Genomic DNA, 26251 nt, shown 5'->3' on the forward strand with positions numbered 1-26251 from the left:
CAAAAGTAATAATAATAATTTTGAATATTATAATTACCATGTCTATATGATGATTTGGACAGTTTTATGTTTGTTCATTTCTTTATTCAGATTGCTCCACAGTTTAATATTCTTCAATGTTTCCTGCTTATTGATTGTTTTTGGCTTTATATAGAATTAGAACCGTCTGTAGTTTCACCAGATTAACGGATAATAAGAGTTTTGATTTCAGGAAAACTGTGTTAGAGTGATCCAAACTTATCAATTATCCTTACTGTTCTATTTTGTAATATTGTTCATGTCTGCAGTGTCATTTTGTCATTGTTGCCCCAGATCTCTGCAGAATAAGTTAAATAAGGCGAAACAGTCGAGATTATGCAGGGATTTACCTTTTATGAGTGGATTTATTTAATAAGGATGTTTTCTGTGTGGCTTCAAGATGAGTTCCTCATCAATAACATAGAGAAATATATTTGCATATATATATATTTATCTCTGTTTGAATTTCCCTAAAAACATTATTTTACTTTCCTTTATGTCCCGGTTTTATCCAGCTACACATCAGTTGTTCCTCAGCAAATAGTGCAGGTGTTAAAGGCGAGAAAGAAGACAGTTCATCAGGATTTAGTTCTGCTTGGACCGCCGTGTTTGACTCCCACTGCTGCTGCGTGTTGCCGTCTGTCAGTCACTAAAAAGTCGCTCTGAAGCGTTTGCTAAGATATCTGCACACATCAGATACCAAACGTGAAAATCCTGGCTGGATGTTTTCAGCTTTTGGAATAATATGTTATAAATAATAAGATGTTTTGGCATCTGAATGATAATCACTGTGTGTTAGCATGCATAGCTAACGTGTGTGTGTTAGCATGCATAGCTAACGTGTGTGTTAGCATGCATAGCTAACGTGTGTGTGTTAGCATGCATAGCTAACGTGTAGATAGTTGGCGTTATGAGGACATTTTGCAGCGTCCACACAGGGCAGACTGGGCTGAAGCTCAGGTGGAACTGCAGTTTTCCTCCTTTACATTGTCCCGTAGGTCACTGGGCTGTCTTACATCAACGGCCCCTAGCTGATGGAAACAGGGACATTGGCGGCTTTAATGGAGCGGGGCTAAAGATTCATGTGTGAAAAGCTGAGACCAAAGTCTGTCTGATCCAGGCCGGTTCTGCAGCTACAGGCTGCGTCAGGCTCCCGTCTCCTGGAGCAATGTCTCCATTTTCCCTCAAAGCCAAACATCTTTGCAGCTTTTACAAATCCGTCAGGTTAAACCCCTGAAATCCTGGGAAGAAGCAGCAGAAAGTAGCCAGGAAAGCTGCAGGGTAACCGTTGTACCCGGCCCGTCGCTCCCTCACTAATCCGCGGGGTTTCCTGGTCGCTGATGAGGGCAGAGATCCAGTTTACGCTTGAATGGCAGCCTTCATTCTGAGACGCCGGCGCCATGATGTGAGCGAGCGAGCAGGAAATGAGAGGAGAGGAAGACACACAACGCCTGTTTTCATTTTATCCAGCGTTAAAGTTGACTTTAATTTGGAGTTAAATACTTCAGGGTTCAGATTCAGGGTTACGTGATACGCACACACACCTCAGTATAAAAAATGATAAAAATGCATCTCTGTGAAGCCCAAAAGTATTCACACCCCTGGCAGATTTAGGCTTGAATGTACCCAACATGCAGAGGAGAGAGTCCCAAAATAATGCACTCAAGTAAAAGTCCAGTTAGTTTAATAAAACTTTATTTTATTACAAGTAAAGTTATCAGTGTTAAATGTTACTCAGTTTAAAATAAAAGGTACAAATGATGAAGGTTCCTAGAGGAGTATCTTTATAAATGAAAATGCTCCACAGGAATATTGTCAACATGTGACGATGTGAATGTTTTGGAGGTTTTATTTTTAATGCAGACCATAAAGACTCAACTGGCTGAAATAAACCAGAAAACGGCTCTGATGACCTCATTGACCCAGGAGTACTTTCTATGTTAGATGGTAATAGTGGATGATCTGCCTCCCCTGATGATGTCACAGCTACAGAACACCAGACCAGGTGTACCTTCTATGTAGAGAAAAATGACAGAGAATAAAAAGTTAAAAGCTGAAATAACAACAAACAATGCAGATTGGAGAGCAGTAGGAGAACTCAGCAGAGAGAGAGAAATAGACCCTGATGTCCTCCAGCAGCCTAAACCTATAGCAGCACAACTATAGAGGTAGCTCAGGGTAACATGAGCCACTCTGACTAGAAGCTTTGTCACAAAGGAAAGTTTTAAGATTAGTCTTAAAAGTAGACGGGGTGTCTGCTTATATTTATTCAGAAAGTTTGATGGCTGCAGTCTGTGAAGCTTTAAAGGCATAAAACTTTTACTGACCGCATTCTTCCATCCCAGTCCTGGTGGATCATCAGGAGTATTTATGTGATGAAACAGTGAGAAGTGGACCTCCCACAGAACAATAAAAACGCTGAAGCTGAGTGAAACACGAGCGGTTCTGACCCAAACAAAGTGGACCTTCTGCTCAACAGCACAGAGCTCTGACTAAAGCTCAACGTTTAACTAATCAGAGCTGCAGCATTATAAGTGTGGAGGAAGGGGAACTTTCTTCTTGCATTCTGTAAAAGATGTGAGCTTTAATGGCGCCTGCTGGTTTAAGCGGCTCAGCGGACAGAACCGGTGCTGTAAAGTGGTTCTGTAGAGCCAGAGCAGGTAAACGTGTTCCTGTGCTCCTTTCAACTGCATGCAGGAGCTGGCAGGTTTAAGAGCAACAGCTGCACAGAATTACAGTTTGTTTGAACGTTCGTTATGTTTCTCATCTCTGCAGGACAAACTGGACCAGAACTGCTGAGTCAGAGCAGAACCCGCCAGAAGAAAACTGTTTGCTGTATTTAGTGTTGGACATTTCAGAAGCTGCATGATCCAATATCTGCAGAAGAGCCAGAACAAACATTTTCCAGCAGTACAAGCCTGACTTTAAAGAGCGTGGCATGCAGCCGCCTTTAGCTGCCTTTCTCTGAAGTCGCTTCATTTAAACGCAGCCCAGCGGCTTCAGCTGGAGAAGCTAAATTAGTTCTTTGGTAATCAGACGGATCCACAGGTTTGTGCTGCTTAGCGGTTCTGACGCTGCAGGAGAGAGACGGCATCAGCACGCAGGTTGGAGGCTAGGAGGAGGCTGGGCTCCACATATGGCTGCTGGATAAACCAGAGTTCAGCTGAGCTTAGATGAGACACCTGTGCTATTCATGCTGCCAGCAATGCAGACTCATTTATGTGAAAACAAAGAGTTCTGCTTTAAAAGCTAGTTTCATCTGTAACTACAGGTCCCCATGAGGGTCATTTCCTAACAGCAGCTTGGTGTCGTCAGGCGTCCTTCAGGTGAGACGTGGGCTGAAGGTTAGAAGCCGTTGCTGCAGGTTGTGTTCATGCTGGCAGGTCAGGTTCAGTCTCTGTTTGGTCTGACGTTGAGGAGCGTTTAAAGCGTTTAAAATCAGAGGTAAGAACCGACGCTGCCTCAGAGTTCTTCTCTGTGATGACCTCTGAATGCGGTGGAGTTGATCCACGGTGGGAGCTGAGCCCCCCCCCCCCGGTGGCCTGGCTGATGTCTCACATGCTTCCCTCGCTGAGTCACGCCGCTGGCTCTGCGTCTCCACAGCAGCCCTAAAAGTCAGGGGGGGGGGTAATGACTTTCACATTGAGCTGCAGAGACATTCTCCTCCCCAGTCACCATAAAAACCACAACAAATCCCTCTTCCTCCCACTCTCAGGGCTGCGTGGGCCTTCTGTGGCTTCCAGGAAAGCGCTGAGCAGACAGTCTGAGCTGCTCTGACAGAGCGAAGACTTCTGGGCTTCTCCCTGTCCTCGCTTCATGACGCTGGACAAATGTAGCTGGACTCTCATCAGACCTGTAGGAAGCGCCGTAGAGATGTGAGAAGGAGAATCTATAAATCTAGAGAAGAGCAGCAACAGCCCCTCAGGAGGAGGAGGAGGCTTTCTCTGCCAGTCTGCTGATGACTTCACTGAGTAACTACGCAGCTCAGCCCCACGTAACAATGAGGGCCAGAATACCAGCTGCACCAGAGGAGACCGAGTATGGAAGTTAATTTAACTTCCATAACCGAGGCGCGGTGATGGGGAACTGACGGCTAACGCTAAGCTAACAGCTAGCCTCACAGAACATCACCTCCATCCATGATGTCCACCAACGTCCCTGGAGAACAAAGTGGAAACGCAGAACAACCAGATTCCTCAACAGCTTCAATCCTCGCCTCATCAGACTGCTGAGCTCCTGATGGTTGATGGCTTTGCAGCAATCCCTCATACTGAGCATGCATGAAGCGACAGTGGAGAGGAAAACTCCCCTTTAACAGGGAGGAGAACCTCCAGCAGAACCAGAACCAGGCTCAGTGTGAACGCTCATCTGCCTCCACCCACTGGGGCTTAGAGAAGACAGAGCAGAGACACAGAAAGCACAGAAGCTCACATTGACCCAGGAGTACTTTCTATGGTAGAGAAGACAGAGCAGAGACACAGAAAGCACAGAAGCTCACATTGACCCAGGAGTACTTTCTATGGTAGAGAAGACAGAGCAGAGACACAGAAAGCTCAGAAGCTCACATTGACCCAGGAGTACTTTCTATGTTAGAGAAGACAGAGCAGAGACACAGAAAGCACAGAAGCTCACATTGACCCAGGAGTACTTTCTATGGTAGAGAAGACAGAGCAGAGACACAGAAAGCTCAGAAGCTCACATTGACCCAGGAGTACTTTCTATGTTAGAGAAGACAGAGCAGAGACACAGAAAGCTCAGAAGCTCACATTGACCCAGGAGTACTTTCTATGTTAGAGAAGACAGAGCAGAGACACAGAAAGCTCAGAAGCTCACATTGACCCAGGAGTACTTTCTATGTTAGAGAAGACAGAGCAGAGACACAGAAAGCTCAGAAGCTCACATTGACCCAGGAGTACTTTCTATGTTAGAGAAGACAGAGCAGAGACACAGAAAGCACAGAAGCTCACATTGACCCAGGAGTACTTTCTATGTTAGAGAAGACAGAGCAGAGACACAGAAAGCACAGAAGCTCACATTGACCCAGGAGTACTTTCTATGGTAGAGAAGACAGAGCAGAGACACAGAAAGCTCAGAAGCTCACATTGACCCAGGAGTACTTTCTATGTACTCTATCTGCCTTAGACATCTAGTCTGTTGTCACGGTGAACTCACCATCTGCTCCATCATCCACTTCCTGCTGCTATGGAACATTTTATAGGTACAGAACTTCTCTCTGCATATACAGTAAATGATATTTTTTTGGTTTGCTGCTACATTCCTGACTAACGGCAAATATTTATATTTATAAAGGTTTCAATGACATTCTGATTACATGTACATTAGGAATCTCCATGTATATTTTATTAATTGTCTGTGGATCATGTTCCCATGGTGCAGCGTAACAGAAGCACAGCAACATTAGCTCAGCTTTATTTCTGCAGCCCTGTAAACACACAGCAATCACAGCAACGTGTCGTGCAGCAACGGGAGCAACTAGGAAGAAAAGTTCATTTAAAAAGCTTTTTAAAACTGCCAATGTGACCAAAAGCTTCCATTCTTCAGGGAGAAACTGTGTAAAGTGTTTTTTACTGTTTCATTTGGCTGCTTATTGTGCATCTAGCAGGTTGTTGTGAGATAACCCAGCTGGTTTCAGCTGAAGATGCTGGTTTGGATTAAAGAGGAAAAGAGCAACGTTCCCAGCTTTAGCAGCAGGTCCATCGTGGTTCCACGTCATCAGCGGTCGTAAAACAGACGTTTCCATCTGACAGGAAAACATTCCTTCCATCTGAGTCAGAGCAGCACAAGATAATCTCAATAAAAAGCTTCATCTGCGTGCCACAGATTTTCTTAAATTCATCTTTCAGATAAGAAGAGGAGGAAGAAGGAGGAGAGCTGGTGAACTCTTTGGGGATGGATGTCACGGTTTGTTTATTGCTTTAAAACATTTGAAATGTCAAACTCAGCGGCCAACAGCGCTGTGATTTAACATCCTGCAGCTGCAGCTTTTATAAAATGGACTTTCAGAGCAGAAACCTTTACTAAGTCTGCATTAATCAGTTCTATTCTTTTATTTCTGACTCACATCAGTTACTCCAGTACAAGAAACCCGAGAGAAATCTTCCTGCAAAGATCTGCAGAACCTGAAGCTCCATTAGACAAGATGGATGATGGTTGGATGGATGATGGATGGATGGATGGATGAATGATGGATGGATGAAGGATGGATGGATGGTGGATGGATGGATAGATAGAAGGATGGATGGATGGATGATGGATGATGGATGGATGGATGACAGAGCAGCAGTTCTGGTGTTTTCTGGCAGATGTTCCTCCAGGAACCAGGATGAAGGTCTCGGTTCTCCTGGGTCCCCCTGGGTTCTCCTGGGTTCTCTTGGGTTCTCCTGGGTTCTCCTGGGTTCTCCTCTGCTGAGGTTCTGTGTTTCTGTTCCCTCTCTGGTCGGCGGTTCCGTGTTTGAGGAGAACCTGTGGTTTTCTTTGTTCTGCAGCTCCTCTCTGAGCTTCATGGAACCCGTTTTCTGTTCTGCTGCAGCTGAACCGTGTTTTTAATGGAGCGTTCCTGAAAAGTTAAATAAGCTTCAGTTTAACGACCTGAGAACCTGGACGGAACAAAAGTGACCAGAGAGAAACGTTCCTTCTGGTTTAGCTGTAACGTTTCTGGCACTGGAGCTGATCTAATCTCTACTCAGCACACCTGTTTAGTCTCCACCCCACCTGCAATTAGCCTTCAGTGTTCTCACCTGTTCTCACCTGTTCTCACCTCTATACTCAGTTCTCATCAGTCTTCACAGCCAGAACGTCTCTTCTGATCTCCACTCATTCTCACTCGTAAAGCCCATGGTAAGAGCATTCCCGCCTCATTTTATCCTGATAAATTACCAAATCAGATCAGATCTGTTGTCTGACCTGATCAGGCCTGATTTTTTTAGTTTGCCTCAGTTTTTGTTTCTCCCTGGATGTCAGCTCTGTATCTCTGTGGATTGTTCTTACCTGCCTGGATAACCGTCATTTCCTTAATAAACCATCAAGCATCAGCTCCGTGTCTGGTTCACACTGGGTTCAACGTCAGCAAATCATCACATTAGCTGCAGGTTTCTGTTCTTCTGGTCTTCAGACAGGAGGAGGTTCTCTGAGGGACGCGTTCCTCATCAGCAGGTGGTTTAATCTGGACCTTCCTGACCTTACTTCCTGTTCTCAGTGACCATCAGGAACATGTTCCATCAGGAACATGTTCCATCAGGAACATGTTCCTGATGGAACATGTTCCTGATGGAACATGTTCCATCAGGAACATGTTCCATCAGGAACATGTTCCATCAGGAACATGTTCCTGATGGAACATGTTCCAGGCCGTCCTCCCTGAGGATTTCAGCCTCTGATTACAGGTTCTGTTCAGTGTTTAGACTCTGCAGGTTCTCACTGAATCATACATGCATGACTTTAGCATGTTTCCACATCCATGAAGATCTTATAGATCTGTTTATAGTGTTGTTACATTTTTCTGTGTCTTTTGCTCTTTTATTTTCCAATCACATCTGAAACGAACCAGTAGAAATTAAAGCGGAGGTTTAGAGGAGAGAGAGAAGTTTCACCACTAAGTGGGAGCGGTTGCTGCTCTTAGCTTTCTCTGAATGTTGAGCATAAATCAGGAAGGAACTGTTTCAGATGTGGGATGATCCGAATCTGCTCCGTGTCACTTTAACTCAGCCGCTGACAGCAGAACTTTATGCGTTCTGACTGGAAATATATTTGAGTTTTATGACAATTCATGAGCAGAGCAGTTTCTGGGTTCAGGTCAGAGGGAGACTTCCTCCTTCTACTCCTCTTCCTCCCAGGAACCTGCTGCACTGAGTTCCACCGCTGATGTTCTGCCGTCCAGAACGTCTGAGCTGCAGCGCAGGAAGGTCCGGTTCCTGCAGATTACCCACAGACCCATTCTGCTGTAGATCTGGCATCTCAGCGCTGAATCTTTAAAACAAACGTCTGAAGGAATCAGACTGATGCCGGTAAAATGTTCTAAGTGTGACTGTCCTTCATCTGAGCAGGTAAATAAGATGGAATCAGTAATTTAACCCCTAAAATAAGATGGATTTACTGCACTTGTAATAAGACGACAGGGATGAATAGTTCTTATTTTAAGTGAAAATCTTATTCTGTTGGCAGATTATTTAAACTTGCTGCTCAAATCAAGGACAAATGCTCTCATTTGCAGAACATTTGACCTGTTTTAGTTTCCTCTTTGCAGTGCAGAACTCAGTCCAGCCCTCGCTTCTTCCTGTTTATCTTCCAGTGAGTCAAACTATTTATCAATTAATCAAAGCAGAGCGGATCAGACGTTCTTCTTTATGAGGATTTTATTTGAACTTTGACGTCTGGATGTCAGGAACTGAACAATTTCACACAGAGAAAGAAAAAAGTCAGTTGCTCATGTTTATTACAAAGTCTTCTTGGTTTTTATTTCCTCATACACAAACTGACAGATAAACTTCATTAAAAACCAAACAGAGTGACGTTACGTCCCCTTTCTAAACAGCTGGACATTTTTAAAGGAGGAAGTGCGCCTAACATTTAAATCAGCGCGTCTGGCTGAGGGAGGACCAACATGGCTGCACAGAGCGGTGTGAGCACTGCAGAAAGAACCAGGAAACAAAAAACCAGGAAACAAAGACCGAGTCTGACGACCGGTTCAACCACAGCCAAAGTCCTGCTTTTACACATTTAATTCTCATCTTTGTCCAAGTGATTCCTGTTTCATTCTAAAAACTGCTCTTGAAAAAACATGAAAGCGTGTTTTACATCGTGGTTCCAGACACAAAATGCTGCATTTATTCAACTCAGAGATTTAGCACCAGTTGGTTAAAGGTTTCACGCAGCAGACGGTCTTCAGGGCGTTTGGGGGTAAAGTTCATGTCTGTTGAGTCCAGTGCTGCCGCCATTGCTTCAGCAAGGCTTCCTTACAGTGTGGCCATTTGGGATGGTTCTGCAAACAGAGGTAAAGCCGGCCACCTTCTATGTCCTCAGTGTAGCGACGACTCTTTGGCTGACTGGTGCTGCAGAGGGACGGACAAGAGAAGCAGTCAGTGAGTCAGTCAGTCAGTGAGTCAGTGAGTCAGTGAGCTGGAGGTCTGATGCTCGTTAGATTCAGGGCCGGTCCAAATCAACGCAGCCGTTTTCCTGTCCAATAAAACCTACCAATTACCATTTTTAAGTATAAAGTGAACTTCATTATAACTCACACACAGATTTCCACCAGATGCCCTTCCTGACTCAACCGGGATTCAAACCCAGGACCCCTGATTTAAAGGTGTGTACTGAACTTTTCCCACCCAGGTTAATGTTTTCAGCTCTGCGATGTGATTGTAGCTGAATGCCTGCTAACTTTAGAGCCACAGAAGCACTTTGAGATTTTATTTGAAATGTAAAGTGCATTATTAATAAAATTAATTATTATTAATTGAGCTTTTGTAAGATTTTGGCTAATTTCATCTTTCCTCCCTCAGGGCCGCCTGATTTATGACGCTTTAAGTCTCATTTTTCTGGGGCATAATGAGATATGACCCCTGTTGCATATTCAAGCTTAAATTTGAAACTTTTCTGTGTTAAAATATTTTTACAAGCCCAAAAAAACCCCTGCAGAATGTTTTTAAAGCATTCAGGTCTGTTGGGTTTGCTTGGTTATTGATACCATGCATTAAAACTCTTGAATGTCTGAGTTAATAACTAACAGTTAATTGCTCTGTTTAATTTATTCAACTAGTAACAATGTTATTACCAGCTTATATTGAATTTGCAACATATCCATGACTTCTTTATAGCATTTATAAATAGGTAAGGGAGCCAGACTTTCCTAACGGACTAATCAGGTATCTTTTTAAAGGCTGTAAGCTAAAACAAGAAAGCTTTGCAGTAATTACTGAGAGGATGGAGGAATAAGGCTTTTTTCAGACGATTTTGTTGAATCTTAATTTGTTTGCATGAAGAAAAGGATTCATGAAACAATAACTGATGCTCTGCAGATGCATTCATTAACATTGAACATCTGTCTGCTTCAGTTTATGTAAAAAGAACCCATAAGACGTACCGGATGTTCCACATGCCTTCCCACACTGCTCGTATGTGTCGAAGCGGTTCTGGTTTCCACCGCAGCCGCCGTACCAGAAGCGCACGCAGCTCTGGCTTTCAGCATCGTAGTGCCACTTCAGAACAAATTTTGCACATTTGCCTTCTTCTTTGGGGAGCTGGCAAATGTCCACGGATGTGATACCCGCTGGAAAGAAGGACGGAAGAGAGGGCAATAAATAAATAAGATTAATAATGCAGTTTCCTTTTAAAGGCACAGTGAATGTTATGAGGTAGGCTTTTAGGCTGACTGTCACCGTCTGTACTGATTAAGGGTCAGGAAAGGGTATTTTGTTTTTAACCATTTAACAGGTGATCCTAACTGCTGACTAACTGCACAGTGATCAGCTCTGTTGACTTGTAACAAGAAAATTAAGATGCAAGACATGAACCTTGTTGCTTGTTTTGTATTTGTATTAGAAAGGTGTTGCCTCCTCCGTTTATTCCTTTAGGTTTAGCTTCTTATTTATTTCTTGTCCTCTGTTTCTGTGTATTTTGGTTTATCTTCTAGATCAGTGTAGAGCATTTCCCCCTCGGTTTAAAGTTTTTCTTTGTCTAGTTTCTCCTCCCAGTTGCTCCACATTCCCCTGATTAGCTCACTTGGATCTAATGTCATTCTCCACTCCTCCCTCAGTATATTGGCTCGCTGGGTTTCCTCGTCCTTTCCTGGTTCCTCCTGTTACACTGCTTCCTGTCCTGCTCTTTCTGGGATTGCCCTGTAAGTTCTCCTTATTGCTTTATTATCAAATAACTATTTTTTCACAGTAGGTCTCTACACTTTGGTCTTTTATGAACCCCAAACATCTTGCATAATTCAGTTAAATCATAAGTAAAGCTATATTTTCAGTGGGTATGTTTGCAAATAATCTGGTTGATGTAACTTTAATTTAACATTCAACACTGTCCCTAAAATGATGGGGGTGGGGGATGAAAAGGTTTTGAAATAAGCTATGGTTACATGTGGCCATAGAAAACCATGTTAGTTCTGTTTTAATGTTGCTGTGGGATGTATTAATTGCATAACATCAGCATGTGCATGTCTGCTGTCATTCCTGTACATTAAAACAAAGTTCTCACCAGGAGCCGGAAGAATCTCCACCGGTTCAGCTTGCTGCTCCTCTGGTTGAGGCTCCGGGGCTGCAGAAACATTCAATTCAATTAAATTCAATTTTATTTATATAGCGCCAATTCATGAAACATTAAACATAAAAAATATTACATACATTAAAAATGCATTTTATTACATCTCACAAACACAAACCTTCGGTAAAACTTGTTAATCAGCGCTTATGATTGATGATGAATAGGTGACTACGGCTCGTTCAGGCAGACAATGTGGATATATTTAATTCAAAGCGCGCGTACTTTCTCTAAATCAACACTTCAAACATCAGATAAAAGAAACTTTTTCTGATGATTCAAAGGCAAACACCCCAAATAAAGGCCTATACATACTTTAAAAACCAGAATGGTATCTACAAGTTCTACAAATTCAAGGCAGAACTTTTTCTTGAATGGTGTCCCAGAAAGATTGTGATTGGTCAGAAATCTGAAGTGGGCGTGGTTACTATCCTAACAAATGGTGCAGTGACCGATGAGGACTTTCCAATTGGTTTTTGCAAAGTATTAAATTTCCTGACCAGAAATAAACATTTATTGTTATTGACATATTGCATAAGAGAACAACATTCCCTGTTCTTCTGAAGAGTTAAAGGCCTTTATCATCAAACCTTTTTAAATATTTTAATGTACGCTTTAGCTTGCTCAAGCTAACCCTAGAATCAAATATACTTTGATTTGCTGTGATTTATAGCTTTGCCTTTTCAAATTAGTTCATATAAAAATATGTTAATATCAATATGTTGATGTGTTTAGATCTATACATTTAAGTCAATTAAGGGTCATTTTAGATTGCTATGTTAGCATTTTGGCTTATTGACAGATAAAAAAAAAAAAAGATTTACAGATTTTTTTTATTTTTATTTTTTTACCCTTTGCAGATAAATTCATACCCTAAGTTATAATAAGCTTTTAATAACTGTTGGGAAGTTAGATCAGATCCTCGCTATTAACACTGTAGCTGATGAAGACTACTTGAAGTTTGAACAAATGTGGTTTGATGTCTTGCAATTTATAGATTTTTATGACCATTTTACTTTTTAGATAACCTTCCAAGTAAAATTTGATAAATGTATCGATACATAACTGGATTTACTGAGATCCAACTAATATCAGCCTGTGGTGTTCAAAATTACAACTTTAAAAAGATTTTCTTTGATTTGTTGTGATTTATAGATTTGTTAAAAAAATGCTTTTGAGTTAACATCTTTAACCGTGTTACAAAAGGGAACACTGATAATTAAACTGCTGTTAGCTTTTGGTGTTAGCTAATGTAACATGCAATGGTTACTTTAAGGATCATATATTGTTTGGTTTGTTGTGATTTATTGTTTTAAAATCAAACAAATGTTTCAATTAAAGATTTTTTTTAAAATCTATAACCTATTTTTAGATGTTGGGATTAATAAATCTATGCTAGCTCACAATTCAGATTGTTTATGTAACGCCAGTTCCCAGCACATTACGTCTGAAGACACTAGAAAGTTATTTATAACATTATTATTTTATGAAGCGAAGGGCATTTTCATTTGTTGTGATTTATAGATTTTATAACCATTTCCTTTAAAACAACCTCTTAAAAAGATTTAAAGGCCAATATTGAGGTCACTAACTTTTGCTAGCTAAAATAATGGTAGCATTAGCTACATTAGCTTTCCAAGGCTAATTTTCGGATTAGCATTAGCATTTGATTCCGTTTACTGATTTCTTTTAGTGTTTCTTTGTTTTCTGATAAGTGCTTGTTTTTAAAAACATGATTAATAACTTGTTAAATCTAAACCAAGGGGGCCCCAGTGCCTGTTACAAAAAAATATTAGTTTCATCATGAATGTAAAGCATCAATAATCAGATGTAACACAAATTCTAAATATGTATAGATACATGTAGATAGATATTTATAATACTTTTCAGATGTTTGACAAATTATCAACGTGAGAAATATGTGTTTTTTCCAGAGCACAGCTGCACCTCAGGCTCTGATCTGAGATGCATTCCTCCAGGCAACCACTTACCCCTCATGCAGTTTTGCAAGCAAAGGGCTTCTGTGTCGAACCTATTTTCATTGCCTCCACAACCTCCATACCAGAACTCTGAACAGAACCCATTCTTTCTGTCAAAGAACCACTTAGCCTGATAGTCTTTGCACGGCATTCCAGGGTCAAAGTCATGTGAGCACGGGTCTGCCAGGTCATTGACTACAACATGCAAAACAAAAAAGCACGGGAAAGAGAAACAGACAGACATGTGCAGGACGACAGACAGGGAGAGAGGGCGTTTGTGTTAGATTAAATAAAAATACAATGTGTGTTAAAAACCAGCAGGTTAAATCACTATGCAAGCAGCGTTTTAGACATAAGGTTCTTTCATACTCAGTGTTGCTAGAAAAACAAGAACCTACAATTTCCACAAGGGTCAGACATCTGCATTAATCAAAATAAAGTCAGTAGAATGAAAGTGGATTAATTAAAGATATTTTTTACAAGTAAACTGAAAAGTTAGTTATGACTACATCTACTAAAATAGTTAGTTTGTTTTAGAGATTCAGAAAAAGCTTTTCTGTGTGCTCCAGGTTATCTACAGATAGACACATTTCTGCTCTAGTTATTCTCGTGTGGTTTTGTCCCACAGATGTTTCTGTTTCTGATCCATGCAGAGAAACGTACCCGTCTCTGGTTTGTCCAGCGGTCTGGTGTTTACAGCACTGCTGCTTTGACTGGCTGCTTCTGGGAGGAAAAGGGAGAAAAGATGGAGCAATGAAGGAACAAGCCTCTTTGGTTTAGCTCCATAAAACATTAGCAGACTAATTAATGTGTAACTTCAGACTGGAGCTGCAGAGAAATGTTATCGCTTTAATCTGAAGAGACATTTGGCATTGATTGATAAAGTATTGGTCTAAGAAGAACGCACTAATTCTCAGTTTTCCGGGTCTTAGCAACAGCTAATAGGCTTAAAGGAGAATAGCGTAAGTTCCAGGATTTTTGCACAAGTCTGCCCCCTGTGGCGACAAGTTGAACTGACATCAGTGTTGCACGCGTTCATGGGAGGAGAGGATAAGCATCTACCGCTGCGACTGCACAGGTGTTCTGTTTAGATCTCTTCTGAGGTGAGACATTTCTAAATGTTGAAGTTAGCCCGTGTTCCCTAGCTAACGCATCGATTACGGCGGAGACTCCACAAAGCTGCCAGGTGAACGAGAGCGAGCGCTTCACGGCCAGAGAACGAGGCCTGAATCTCTCATTAACTGACTAATGGAGTCTATAGAGGCAACTGTGGTAAATAGAGGGCAACTCATTTTCCACGTCAGGTAATCGTAAAGGCATGCATGGGAAGGAAAAATAATATGTAACATTTATACTTGCACCATGCTCCTTTAAATGGGAGTCAATGGGACTTTGTGATGAATTCTGTGTCTACAAATTTGGAAGGCCTCCTGACCATCACCCTAATCTGCAGCTCCCTCCACAGATTTCCTATGAGATTCAAGCCAGGACTCCTCCTGCTCATTGGATGCACCAAATTGAGCTTTTATGAACTCATTTTGGAGGTTTTAAAGTCCCTACTTTTGTCTCTCATAGATAAATCTTTATGCATTTAAAACCTTTCAGTTACTTTGTGGTCACTTGTTTTTATTTTATTTAGGACAGTTAAAAATATACAAATATAACTTACACTACAACGTTAGACACAGCATCAATTAAAAAGCAGTAAAAAACATGATGTATGCTCTTTAAACTGAGGTGAGAATCTATAACAGATAAATAGTGAAGACAATGATCAACGACCATAAAAAGTTTTATGATTTAGACGTGATTTTCTCAGGCTTGGACACCTGAGTGAAGGTTACCTATAAGGAAATAAACCCAGGAGTGCGGCAGCAGCGTGGCGGTCTGTATTTGTGGGACTTACTGGTTTTGATGATCCCCTTGCGGGTGGAGACAGTCTGACCCTCTGCTGTGTACGCTGTGACCACGGCGTGATACGTCTGGGAGCTTTCCAGGTTGTCCAGCACGATCTCTGTGCCTGAAACGTTGGTCTTCACCACCAGGGCGTGGTCGTACAGCCGAGTCACCACCACCTCAAAGTAGACGAAGAGTTTGGCTTCTGGGTTGCTCCACCGTAACCTGAAGCTGCTGGAGGTCACGTTGGAGACGTGCAGCTCGTGTGCATCTGGAGGGTGAAAAGAGGAACACGTCTCCTCAGAATGACGCTATAATCTTTGCCATCAGCTGGTTTATCTCACACAGGGAGTGGCTGTGGTGATTCACACTACAAAATACCCAAAGAAGATCCAAGAGGAAGAATTGAAGACTAACGTTTTCTGCAGATATTTTTAAGATAATCTGACGAGTCACCACTTTACCAAGGCGTGGATGAAGACCCAAACAGCCACATCCAGCCTGTCGTTAACTGAAAACTGGGGACACACCAAAGACTGACCAGAAAAAAACCCTCATCCACAAAACGTCCTGCTGCACTGAAAACATCCTCAGGAGACAATAATTGAGAGGTTAGACACTAAAAAGTGTAGTTTGTATTAGTGTTGCGCCGATGCCATTTTTTTGGCCCCGATACCTGGCTGTGCAGTATCGGCCGATACCGATACATTACTTTGAAATTTATGTGTGCGTGTATATATGAAGAACAGCATTCTACTTGGATGTAAAATAATTGGTATCATGGCTTTGTCAAGCTGCTACCTTTATTAAAGCAGGAAAAAGACTAATACAAAGTGAATCCAGTAGAACTAGTGAGTATCGGGAGAGAGAAGGCTGCGTTCAAGTGACATACAAACATAAAAATGGTATCGGTGACCTATTTGTTGGTACTTGCCGATACTGATACCACTATTTTAGTGCGGTATCGTCACCCCGGCCGATACTGGTATCGGTATCGGCGCAACACTAGTTTGTATGTTTGGAGGAGTCAAAGTGAGACTTTTGACCAAGCACGGTGTTGGCAGCATCATGCTGTGGGCTAATGTCATTGTCATTGCTAATTGTTGCTCTGCATCAACGACTGCAACACCTCTCCTCACACCAACACCCAGACGGCTGAAAGTGGGACCAGTTGTGTGTTTCAGCAGTGATCCAAACAGGTTGTGGGCTGGAAACAAAAGACTAAAAGAAGCATCAAGCTATGCTATGAAATGTGCTTAAAGGTCTTAAAACCAACGGACGTGAATTAATGCTACTGAAGATCAGACGGAGTGATTTCAGCAGCTTGTTCATGTCTACAGAAGTGCTGTGTGACCAGTTTTGGTCCGTGAGGCAGACACCCCGTCTACTTTTAAGACTAATCTTCAAACTTTCCTTTGTGACAAAGCTTCTAGTCAGAGTGGCTCATGTTACCCTGAGCTACCTCTATAGTTATGCTGCTATAGGCTTAGGCTGCTGGAGGACATCAGGGTCTACTAGCTCAACGATAAAGTGAATTATAACCTCTTACGTTTGGAATCGACACAAGGCTTGCCCTTCAGTTCGTCGTCCAGAGCCCCCAGGATTGATTCGTTGAGCTCTGATAGCTCCACGTAGGCCTGTGCTCGTGCCGTGGTGGAAGATTGACTCGCCAGGTTCTCCAGCTCGTCCTGAATGTCTCCCACTCCTATGGCAAAGACTTTCACTCCCCGGCTCTTCAGAGCCAGAGCTGCTGTCTTCCCATCGTCATCTGAGCGACCTCCCGTGATCAGCATGAGGAACTGAGGAATGCCTTCATCTATCCTGCTCCCTCTCTCCTTGGTAAAATGGACGTTTTGGACATAGCGGATGGCATCACCAGTCCTGACTGCACGTCCGCCTTTGTATTGTATCTTGCTAATAGCATCTACAACATCGTCCCTGTTGCTGTAGGTGTTGAGGTAAAAGGCATCGGTCACATCTGCAGCATACTGAGCAAGGGAAACTCGGAGGTTGTCGTCCCCCGTGAGAAACGAATCAATCAGATTCATGATGAATTCCCTGACTTCCTTGAAGTTTTTCTGGCCCACATTGATGGATCCATCCATTAAGAAGACTATATCGGCCTTTTTGGATTCAGGCTGATCATCCGCTAAAAGATGGAAAATGAATTTAAAGTAAAAAAAATATGTCAGAACTGAAGAAGACAACAGGTAGAAGATAAAACTAAATGGAAAATGCCTCTACGACTTTTGACTTTCTGTCTGGACTCCAAACCTAGAACCCCAGCAGAGATTTTTCATAATGTAACACTTGTGCTACAGTTGGGACAAGAACAAAGGTAAAATTATTGATGTTATGAGTTTCATTTTCCTCGGTACATGATATATGTTATGCTGTGGTTAGCATTGCTAGCTGACGCCTCCCTATCGAATACACGCAGAACTAGAAAGGCCACAAAAGGTAATAGATGTGCTCAGAAATTGCAATGTATCTAGATAACAAGTTATTTAATCAGCAAAACATAGTAAAGCTTGTCTTCTTTTGAAAAACAGAAGTTGTCATCTTTGGACCAGAAGCCTTAGAAAATAAACTTCTTAATCAATCACCTAATCTGGATGAAATTAAATCGGCCTCTGGTAATAAAGTAAAAAACATTGGTGTTATCCCATATTAAACAGATTTCAAGGGTTTCAGCAAACAAGCTTAAATTGGAGGCAACCGGACATTTGCTCAGTTCTTTCTGAAAACGTTTCGACATCTATCCAGGACTCTGTCAGTTCTAGTGGCTCCCACTTGACCTTGAGCCTGATTCAAACGCGAGCTGCAGCAAGAGTTCTGATAAAAACTCTGAAAATCAACCAGAGGATCATATTTCTCCTGTTTTAGCTTCCCTTCATTGGCTTCCTGTTAAATCAAGAATAGAATTTAAAATTCTTCTTCTAACGTATAAAGCCCTTAATAATCAAACTCCATCATATATCAGAGCTCTGATTACCCCGTATGTTCCTAACAGAGCACTTCGCTCTCAGACTGCAGGTCTGCTGGTGGTTCCTAGAGTCTCTAAAAGTAGAATGGGAGGCAGATCCTTTAGCTATCAGGCTCCTCTCCTGTGGAACCAACTCCCAGTTTTGGTCCGTGAGGCAGACACCCCGTCTACTTTTAAGACTAATCTTCAAACTTTCCTTTGTGACAAAGCTTCTAGTCAGAGTGGCTCATGTTACCCTGAGCTACCTCTATAGTTATGCTGCTATAGGCTTAGGCTGCTGGAGGACATCAGGGTCTACTAGCTCAACGATAAAGTGAATTATAACCTCTTACGTTTGGAATCGACAGAAGGATTGCCCTTCAGTTCGTCGTCCAGAGCCCCCAGGATTGATTCATTGAGCTCTGATAGCTCCACGTAGGCCTGTGCTCGTGCCGTGGTGGAAGATTGACTCGCCAGGTTCTCCAGCTCGTCCTGAATGTCTCCCACTCCTATGGCAAAGACTTTCACTCCCCGGCTCTTCAGAGCCAGAGCTGCTGTCTTCCCATCGTCATCTGAGCGACCTCCCGTGATCAGCATGAGGAACTGAGGAATGCCTTCATCTATCCTGCACCCTCTCTCCTTGGTAAAATGGACGTTTTGGACATAGCGGATGGCATCACCAGTCCTGACTGCACGTCCGCCTTTGTATTGTATCTTGCTAATAGCATCTACAACATCGTCCCTGTTGCTGTAGGTGTTGAGGTAAAAGGCATCGGTGACATCTGCAGCATACTGAGCAAGGGAAACTCGGAGGTTGTCGTCCCCCGTGAGAAACGAATCAACCAGATTCATGATGAATTCCCTGACTTCCTTGAAGTTTTTCTGGCCCACATTGATGGATCCATCCATTAAGAAGACTATATCGGCCTTTTTGGATTCAGGCTGATCATCCGCTAAAAGATGGAAAATAAATTTAAAGTAAAAAAATATGTCAGAACTGAAGAAGACAACAGGTAGAAGATAAAACTAAATGGAAAATGCCTCTACGACTTTTGACTTTCTGTCTGGACTCCAAACCTAGAACCCCAGCAGAGATTTTTCATAATGTAACACTTGTGCTACAGTTGGGACAAGAACAAAGGTAAAATTATTGATGTTATGAGTTTAATTTTCCTCAGTACATGATATATGTTATGCTGTGGTTAGCATTGCTAGCTGACGCCTCCCTATCGAATACACGCAGAACTAGAAAGGCCACAAAAGGTAATAGATGTGCTCAGAAATTGCAATGTATCTAGATAACAAGTTATTTAATCAGCAAAACATAGTAAAGCTTGTCTTCTTTTGAAAAACAGAAGTTGTCATCTTTGGACCAGAAGCCTTAGAAAATAAACTTCTTAATCAATCACCTAATCTGGATGAAATTAAATCGGCCTCTGGTAATAAAGTGAAAAACATTGGTGTTATCCCATATTAAACAGATTTCAAGGGTTTCAGCAAACAAGCTTAAATTGGAGGCAACCGGACATTTGCTCAGTTCTTTCTGAAAACGTTTCGACATCTATCCAGGACTCTGTCAGTTCTAGTGGCTCCCACTTGACCTTGAGCCTGATTCAAACGCGAGCTGCAGCAAGAGTTCTGATAAAAACTCTGAAAATCAACCAGAGGATCATATTTCTCCTGTTTTAGCTTCCCTTCATTGGCTTCCTGTTAAATCAAGAATAGAATTTAAAATTCTTCTTCTAACGTATAAAGCCCTTAATAATCAAGCTCCATCATATATCAGAGCTCTGATTACCCCGTATGTTCCTAACAGAGCACTTCGCTCTCAGACTGCAGGTCTGCTGGTGGTTCCTAGAGTCTCTAAAAGTAGAATGGGAGGCAGATCCTTTAGCTATCAGGCTCCTCTCCTGTGGAACCAACTCCCAGTTTTGGTCCGTGAGGCAGACACCCCCGTCTACTTTTAAGACTAATCTTAAAACTTTCCTTTGTGACAAAGCTTCTAGTCAGAGTGGCTCATGTTACCCTGAGCTATCTCTATAGTTATGCTGCTATAGGCTTAGGCTGCTGGAGGACATCAGGGTCTACTAGCTCAACGATAAAGTGAATTATAACCTCTTACGTTTGGAATCGACAGAAGGATTGCCCTTCAGTTCGTCGTCCAGAGTCCCCAGGATTGATTCATTGAGCTCTGATAGCTCCACGTAGGCCTGTGCTCGTGCCGTGGTGGAAGATTGACTCGCCAGGTTCTCCAGCTCGTCCTGAATGTCTCCCACTCCTATGGCAAAGACTTTCACTCCCCGGCTCTTCAGAGCCAGAGCTGCTGTCTTCCCATCGTCATCTGAGCGACCTCCCGTGATCAGCATGAGGAACTGAGGAATGCCTTCATCTATCCTGCTCCCTCTCTCCTTGGTAAAATGGACGTTTTGGACATAGCGGATGGCATCACCAGTCCTGACTGCACGTCCGCCTTTGTATTGTATCTTGCTAATAGCATCTACAACATCGTCCCTGTTGCTGTAGGTGTTGAGGTAAAAGGCATCGGTCACATCTGCAGCATACTGAGCAAGGGAAACTCGGAGGTTGTCGTCCCCCGTGAGAAACGAATCAACCAGATTCATGATGAATTCCCTGACTTCCTTGAAGTTTTTCTGGCCCACATTGATGGATCCATCCATTAAGAAGACTATATCGGCCTTTTTGGATTCAGGCTGATCATCCGCTAAAAGATGGAAAATGAATTTAAAGTAAAAAAAAAAAAAGTCAGAACTGAAGAAGACAACAGGTAGAAGATAAAACTAAATGGAAAATGCCTCTACGACTTTTGACTTTCTGTCTGGACTCCAAACCTAGAACCCCAGCAGAGATTTTTTATAATGTAACACTTGTGCTACAGTTGGGACAAGAACAAAGGTAAAATTATTGATGTTATGAGTTTCATTTTCCTCAATACATGATATATGTTATGCTGTGGTTAGCATTGCTAGCTGACGCCTCCCTATCGAATACACGCAGAACTAGAAAGGCCACAAAAGGTAATAGATGTGCTCAGAAATTGCAATGTATCTAGATAACAAGTTATTTAATCAGCAAAACATAGTAAAGCTTGTCTTCTTTTGAAAAACAGAAGTTGTCATCTTTGGACCAGAAGCCTTAGAAAATAAACTTCTTAATCAATCACCTAATCTGGATGAAATTAAATCGGCCTCTGGTAATAAAGTGAAAAACATTGGTGTTATCCCATATTAAACAGATTTCAAGGGTTTCAGCAAACAAGCTTAAATTGGAGGCAACCGGACATTTGCTCAGTTCTTTCTGAAAACGTTTCGACATCTATCCAGGACTCTGTCAGTTCTAGTGGCTCCCACTTGACCTTGAGCCTGATTCAAACGCGAGCTGCAGCAAGAGTTCTGATAAAAACTCTGAAAATCAACCAGAGGGATCATATTTCTCCAATTTTAGCTTCCCTTCATTGGCTTCCTGTTAAATCAAGAATAGAATTTAAAATTCTTCTTCTAACGTATAAAGCCCTTAATAATCAAGCTCCATCATATATCAGAGCTCTGATTACCCTGTATGTTCCTAACAGAGCACTTCGCTCTCAGACTGCAGGTCTGCTGGTGGTTCCTAGAGTCTCTAAAAGTAGAATGGGAGGCAGATCCTTTAGCTATCAGGCTCCTCTCCTGTGGAACCAACTCCCAGTTTTGGTCCGTGAGGCAGACACCCCGTCTACTTTTAAGACTAATCTTAAAACTTTCCTTTGTGACAAAGCTTCTAGTCAGAGTGGCTCATGTTACCCTGAGCTACCTCTATAGTTATGCTGCTATAGGCTTAGGCTGCTGGAGGACATCAGGGTCTACTAGCTCAACGATAAAGTGAATTATAACCTCTTACGTTTGGAATCGACAGAAGGATTGCCCTTCAGTTCGTCGTCCAGAGTCCCCAGGATTGATTCATTGAGCTCTGATAGCTCCACGTAGGCCTGTGCTCGTGCCGTGGTGGAAGATTGACTCGCCAGGTTCTCCAGCTCGTCCTGAATGTCTCCCACTCCTATGGCAAAGACTTTCACTCCCCGGCTCTTCAGACCCAGAGCTGCTGTCTTCCCATCGTCATCTGAGCGACCTCCCGTGATCAGCATGAGGAACTGAGGAATGCCTTCATCTATCCTGCTCCCTCTCTCCTTGGTAAAATGGACGTTTTGGACATAGCGGATGGCATCACCAGTCCTGACTGCACGTCCGCCTTTGTATTGTATCTTGCTAATAGCATCTACAACATCGTCCCTGTTGCTGTAGGTGTTGAGGTAAAAGGCATCGGTCACATCTGCAGCATACTGAGCAAGGGAAACTCGGAGGTTGTCGTCCCCCGTGAGAAACGAATCAACCAGATTCATGATGAATTCCCTGACTTCCTTGAAGTTTTTCTGGCCCACATTGATGGATCCATCCATTAAGAAGACTATATCGGCCTTTTTGGATTCAGGCTGATCATCCGCTAAAAGATGGAAAATGAATTTAAAGTAAAAAAAAAATATGTCAGAACTGAAGAAGACAACAGGTAGAAGATAAAACTAAATGGAAAATGCCTCTACGACTTTTGACTTTCTGTCTGGACTCCAAACCTAGAACCCCAGCAGAGATTTTTCATAATGTAACACTTGTGCTACAGTTGGGACAAGAACAAAGGTAAAATTATTGATGTTATGAGTTTCATTTTCCTCGGTACATGATATATGTTATGCTGTGGTTAGCATTGCTAGCTGACGCCTCCCTATCGAATACACGCAGAACTAGAAAGGCCACAAAAGGTAATAGATGTGCTCAGAAATTGCAATGTATCTAGATAACAAGTTATTTAATCAGCAAAACATAGTAAAGCTTGTCTTCTTTTGAAAAACAGAAGTTGTCATCTTTGGACCAGAAGCCTTAGAAAATAAACTTCTTAATCAATCACCTAATCTGGATGAAATTAAATCGGCCTCTGGTAATAAAGTAAAAAACATTGGTGTTATCCCATATTAAACAGATTTCAAGGGTTTCAGCAAACAAGCTTAAATTGGAGGCAACCGGACATTTGCTCAGTTCTTTCTGAAAACGTTTCGACATCTATCCAGGACTCTGTCAGTTCTAGTGGCTCCCACTTGACCTTGAGCCTGATTCAAACGCGAGCTGCAGCAAGAGTTCTGATAAAAACTCTGAAAATCAACCAGAGGATCATATTTCTCCTGTTTTAGCTTCCCTTCATTGGCTTCCTGTTAAATCAAGAATAGAATTTAAAATTCTTCTTCTAACGTATAAAGCCCTTAATAATCAAGCTCCATCATATATCAGAGCTCTGATTACCCCGTATGTTCCTAACAGAGCACTTCGCTCTCAGACTGCAGGTCTGCTGGTGGTTCCTAGAGTCTCTAAAAGTAGAATGGGAGGCAGATCCTTTAGCTATCAGGCTCCTCTCCTGTGGAACCAACTCCCAGTTTTGGTCCGTGAGGCAGACACCCCGTCTACTTTTAAGACTAATCTTCAAACTTTCCTTTGTGACAAAGCTTCTAGTCAGAGTGGCTCATGTTACCCTGAGCTACCTCTATAGTTATGCTGCTATAGGCTTAGGCTGCTGGAGGACATCAGGGTCTACTAGCTCAACGATAAAGTGAATTATAACCTCTTACGTTTGGAATCGACACAAGGCTTGCCCTTCAGTTCGTCGTCCAGAGCCCCCAGGATTGATTCGTTGAGCTCTGATAGCTCCACGTAGGCCTGTGCTCGTGCCGTGGTGGAAGATTGACTCGCCAGGTTCTCCAGCTCGTCCTGAATGTCTCCCACTCCTATGGCAAAGACTTTCACTCCCCGGCTCTTCAGAGCCAGAGCTGCTGTCTTCCCATCATCATCTGAGCGACCTCCCGTGATCAGCATGAGGAACTGAGGAATGCCTTCATCTATCCTGCTCCCTCTCTCCTTGGTAAAATGGACGTTTTGGACATAGCGGATGGCATCACCAGTCCTGACTGCACGTCCGCCTTTGTATTGTATCTTGCTAATAGCATCTACAACATCGTCCCTGTTGCTGTAGGTGTTGAGGTAAAAGGCATCGGTCACATCTGCAGCATACTGAGCAAGGGAAACTCGGAGGTTGTCGTCCCCCGTGAGAAACGAATCAACCAGATTCATGATGAATTCCCTGACTTCCTTGAAGTTTTCCTGGCCCACATTGATGGATCCATCCATTAAGAAGACTATATCGGCCTTTTTGGATTCAGGCTGATCATCCGCTAAAAGATGGAAAATGAATTTAAAGTAAAAAAAAAAAATGTCAGAACTGAAGAAGACAACAGGTAGAAGATAAAACTAAATGGAAAATGCCTCTACGACTTTTGACTTTCTGTCTGGACTCCAAACCTAGAACCCCAGCAGAGATTTTTTATAATGTAACACTTGTGCTACAGTTGGGACAAGAACAAAGGTAAAATTATTGATGTTATGAGTTTCATTTTCCTCGGTACATGATATATGTTATGCTGTGGTTAGCATTGCTAGCTGACGCCTCCCTATCGAATACACGCAGAACTAGAAAGGCCACAAAAGGTAATAGATGTGCTCAGAAATTGCAATGTATCTAGATAACAAGTTATTTAATCAGCAAAACATAGTAAAGCTTGTCTTCTTTTGAAAAACAGAAGTTGTCATCTTTGGACCAGAAGCCTTAGAAAATAAACTTCTTAATCAATCACCTAATCTGGATGAAATTAAATCGGCCTCTGGTAATAAAGTGAAAAACATTGGTGTTATCCCATATTAAACAGATTTCAAGGGTTTCAGCAAACAAGCTTAAATTGGAGGCAACCGGACATTTGCTCAGTTCTTTCTGAAAACGTTTCGACATCTATCCAGGACTCTGTCAGTTCTAGTGGCTCCCACTTGACCTTGAGCCTGATTCAAACGCGAGCTGCAGCAAGAGTTCTGATAAAAACTCTGAAAATCAACCAGAGGGATCATATTTCTCCAATTTTAGCTTCCCTTCATTGGCTTCCTGTTAAATCAAGAATAGAATTTAAAATTCTTCTTCTAACGTATAAAGCCCTTAATAATCAAGCTCCATCATATATCAGAGCTCTGATTACCCCGTATGTTCCTAACAGAGCACTTCGCTCTCAGACTGCAGGTCTGCTGGTGGTTCCTAGAGTCTCTAAAAGTAGAATGGGAGGCAGATCCTTTAGCTATCAGGCTCCTCTCCTGTGGAACCAACTCCCAGTTTTGGTCCGTGAGGCAGACACCCCGTCTACTTTACGACTAATCTTAAAACTTTCCTTTGTGACAAAGCTTCTAGTCAGAGTGGCTCATGTTACCCTGAGCTACCTCTATAGTTATGCTGCTATAGGCTTAGGCTGCTGGAGGACATCAGGGTCTACTAGCTCAACGATAAAGTGAATTATAACCTCTTACGTTTGGAATCGACAGAAGGATTGCCCTTCAGTTCGTCGTCCAGAGTCCCCAGGATTGATTCATTGAGCTCTGATAGCTCCACGTAGGCCTGTGCTCGTGCCGTGGTGGAAGATTGACTCGCCAGGTTCTCCAGCTCGTCCTGAATGTCTCCCACTCCTATGGCAAAGACTTTCACTCCCCGGCTCTTCAGACCCAGAGCTGCTGTCTTCCCATCGTCATCTGAGCGACCTCCCGTGATCAGCATGAGGAACTGAGGAATGCCTTCATCTATCCTGCTCCCTCTCTCCTTGGTAAAATGGACGTTTTGGACATAGCGGATGGCATCACCAGTCCTGACTGCACGTCCGCCTTTGTATTGTATCTTGCTAATAGCATCTACAACATCGTCCCTGTTGCTGTAGGTGTTGAGGTAAAAGGCATCGGTCACATCTGCAGCATACTGAGCAAGGGAAACTCGGAGGTTGTCGTCCCCCGTGAGAAACGAATCAACCAGATTCATGATGAATTCCCTGACTTCCTTGAAGTTTTCCTGGCCCACATTGATGGATCCATCCATTAAGAAGACTATATCGGCCTTTTTGGATTCAGGCTGATCATCCGCTAAAAGATGGAAAATGAATTTAAAGTAAAAAAAAAAATGTCAGAACTGAAGAAGACAACAGGTAGAAGATAAAACTAAA

The 26251-nt window shown here is 42.5% G+C and overlaps 1 protein-coding gene across 5 annotated transcripts in view; it reads right to left on the minus strand.

Annotated features, from left to right (window-relative positions):
- Positions 1 to 8453: 8453 nt before the first annotated feature.
- Positions 8454 to 26251, minus strand: part of col6a3 (collagen, type VI, alpha 3) — a 97959-nt gene continuing 80161 nt past the window's right edge. For 4 of the 5 annotated variants that reach the window (XM_036132662.1, XM_036132660.1, XM_036132664.1 and 1 more), the window contains 6 exons: positions 15181 to 15441; positions 13938 to 13997; positions 13287 to 13469; positions 11233 to 11292; positions 10118 to 10303; positions 8454 to 9086 (listed from right to left, as the gene is read on the minus strand). In XM_036132662.1, coding sequence (XP_035988555.1) covers positions 9046 to 9086; positions 10118 to 10303; positions 11233 to 11292; positions 13287 to 13469; positions 13938 to 13997; positions 15181 to 15441 — 791 coding nt within the window. In that variant the 3' untranslated portion in view covers positions 8454 to 9045. The remainder of the gene's footprint in view (positions 9087 to 10117; positions 10304 to 11232; positions 11293 to 13286; positions 13470 to 13937; positions 13998 to 15180; positions 15442 to 26251) is intronic. The other variant, XM_036132663.1, reaches the window with a different exon arrangement.

This window comes from Fundulus heteroclitus, unplaced genomic scaffold (assembly GCF_011125445.2).
Source record: "Fundulus heteroclitus isolate FHET01 unplaced genomic scaffold, MU-UCD_Fhet_4.1 scaffold_53, whole genome shotgun sequence".
NCBI classification, from domain to species: domain Eukaryota; kingdom Metazoa; phylum Chordata; class Actinopteri; order Cyprinodontiformes; family Fundulidae; genus Fundulus; species Fundulus heteroclitus.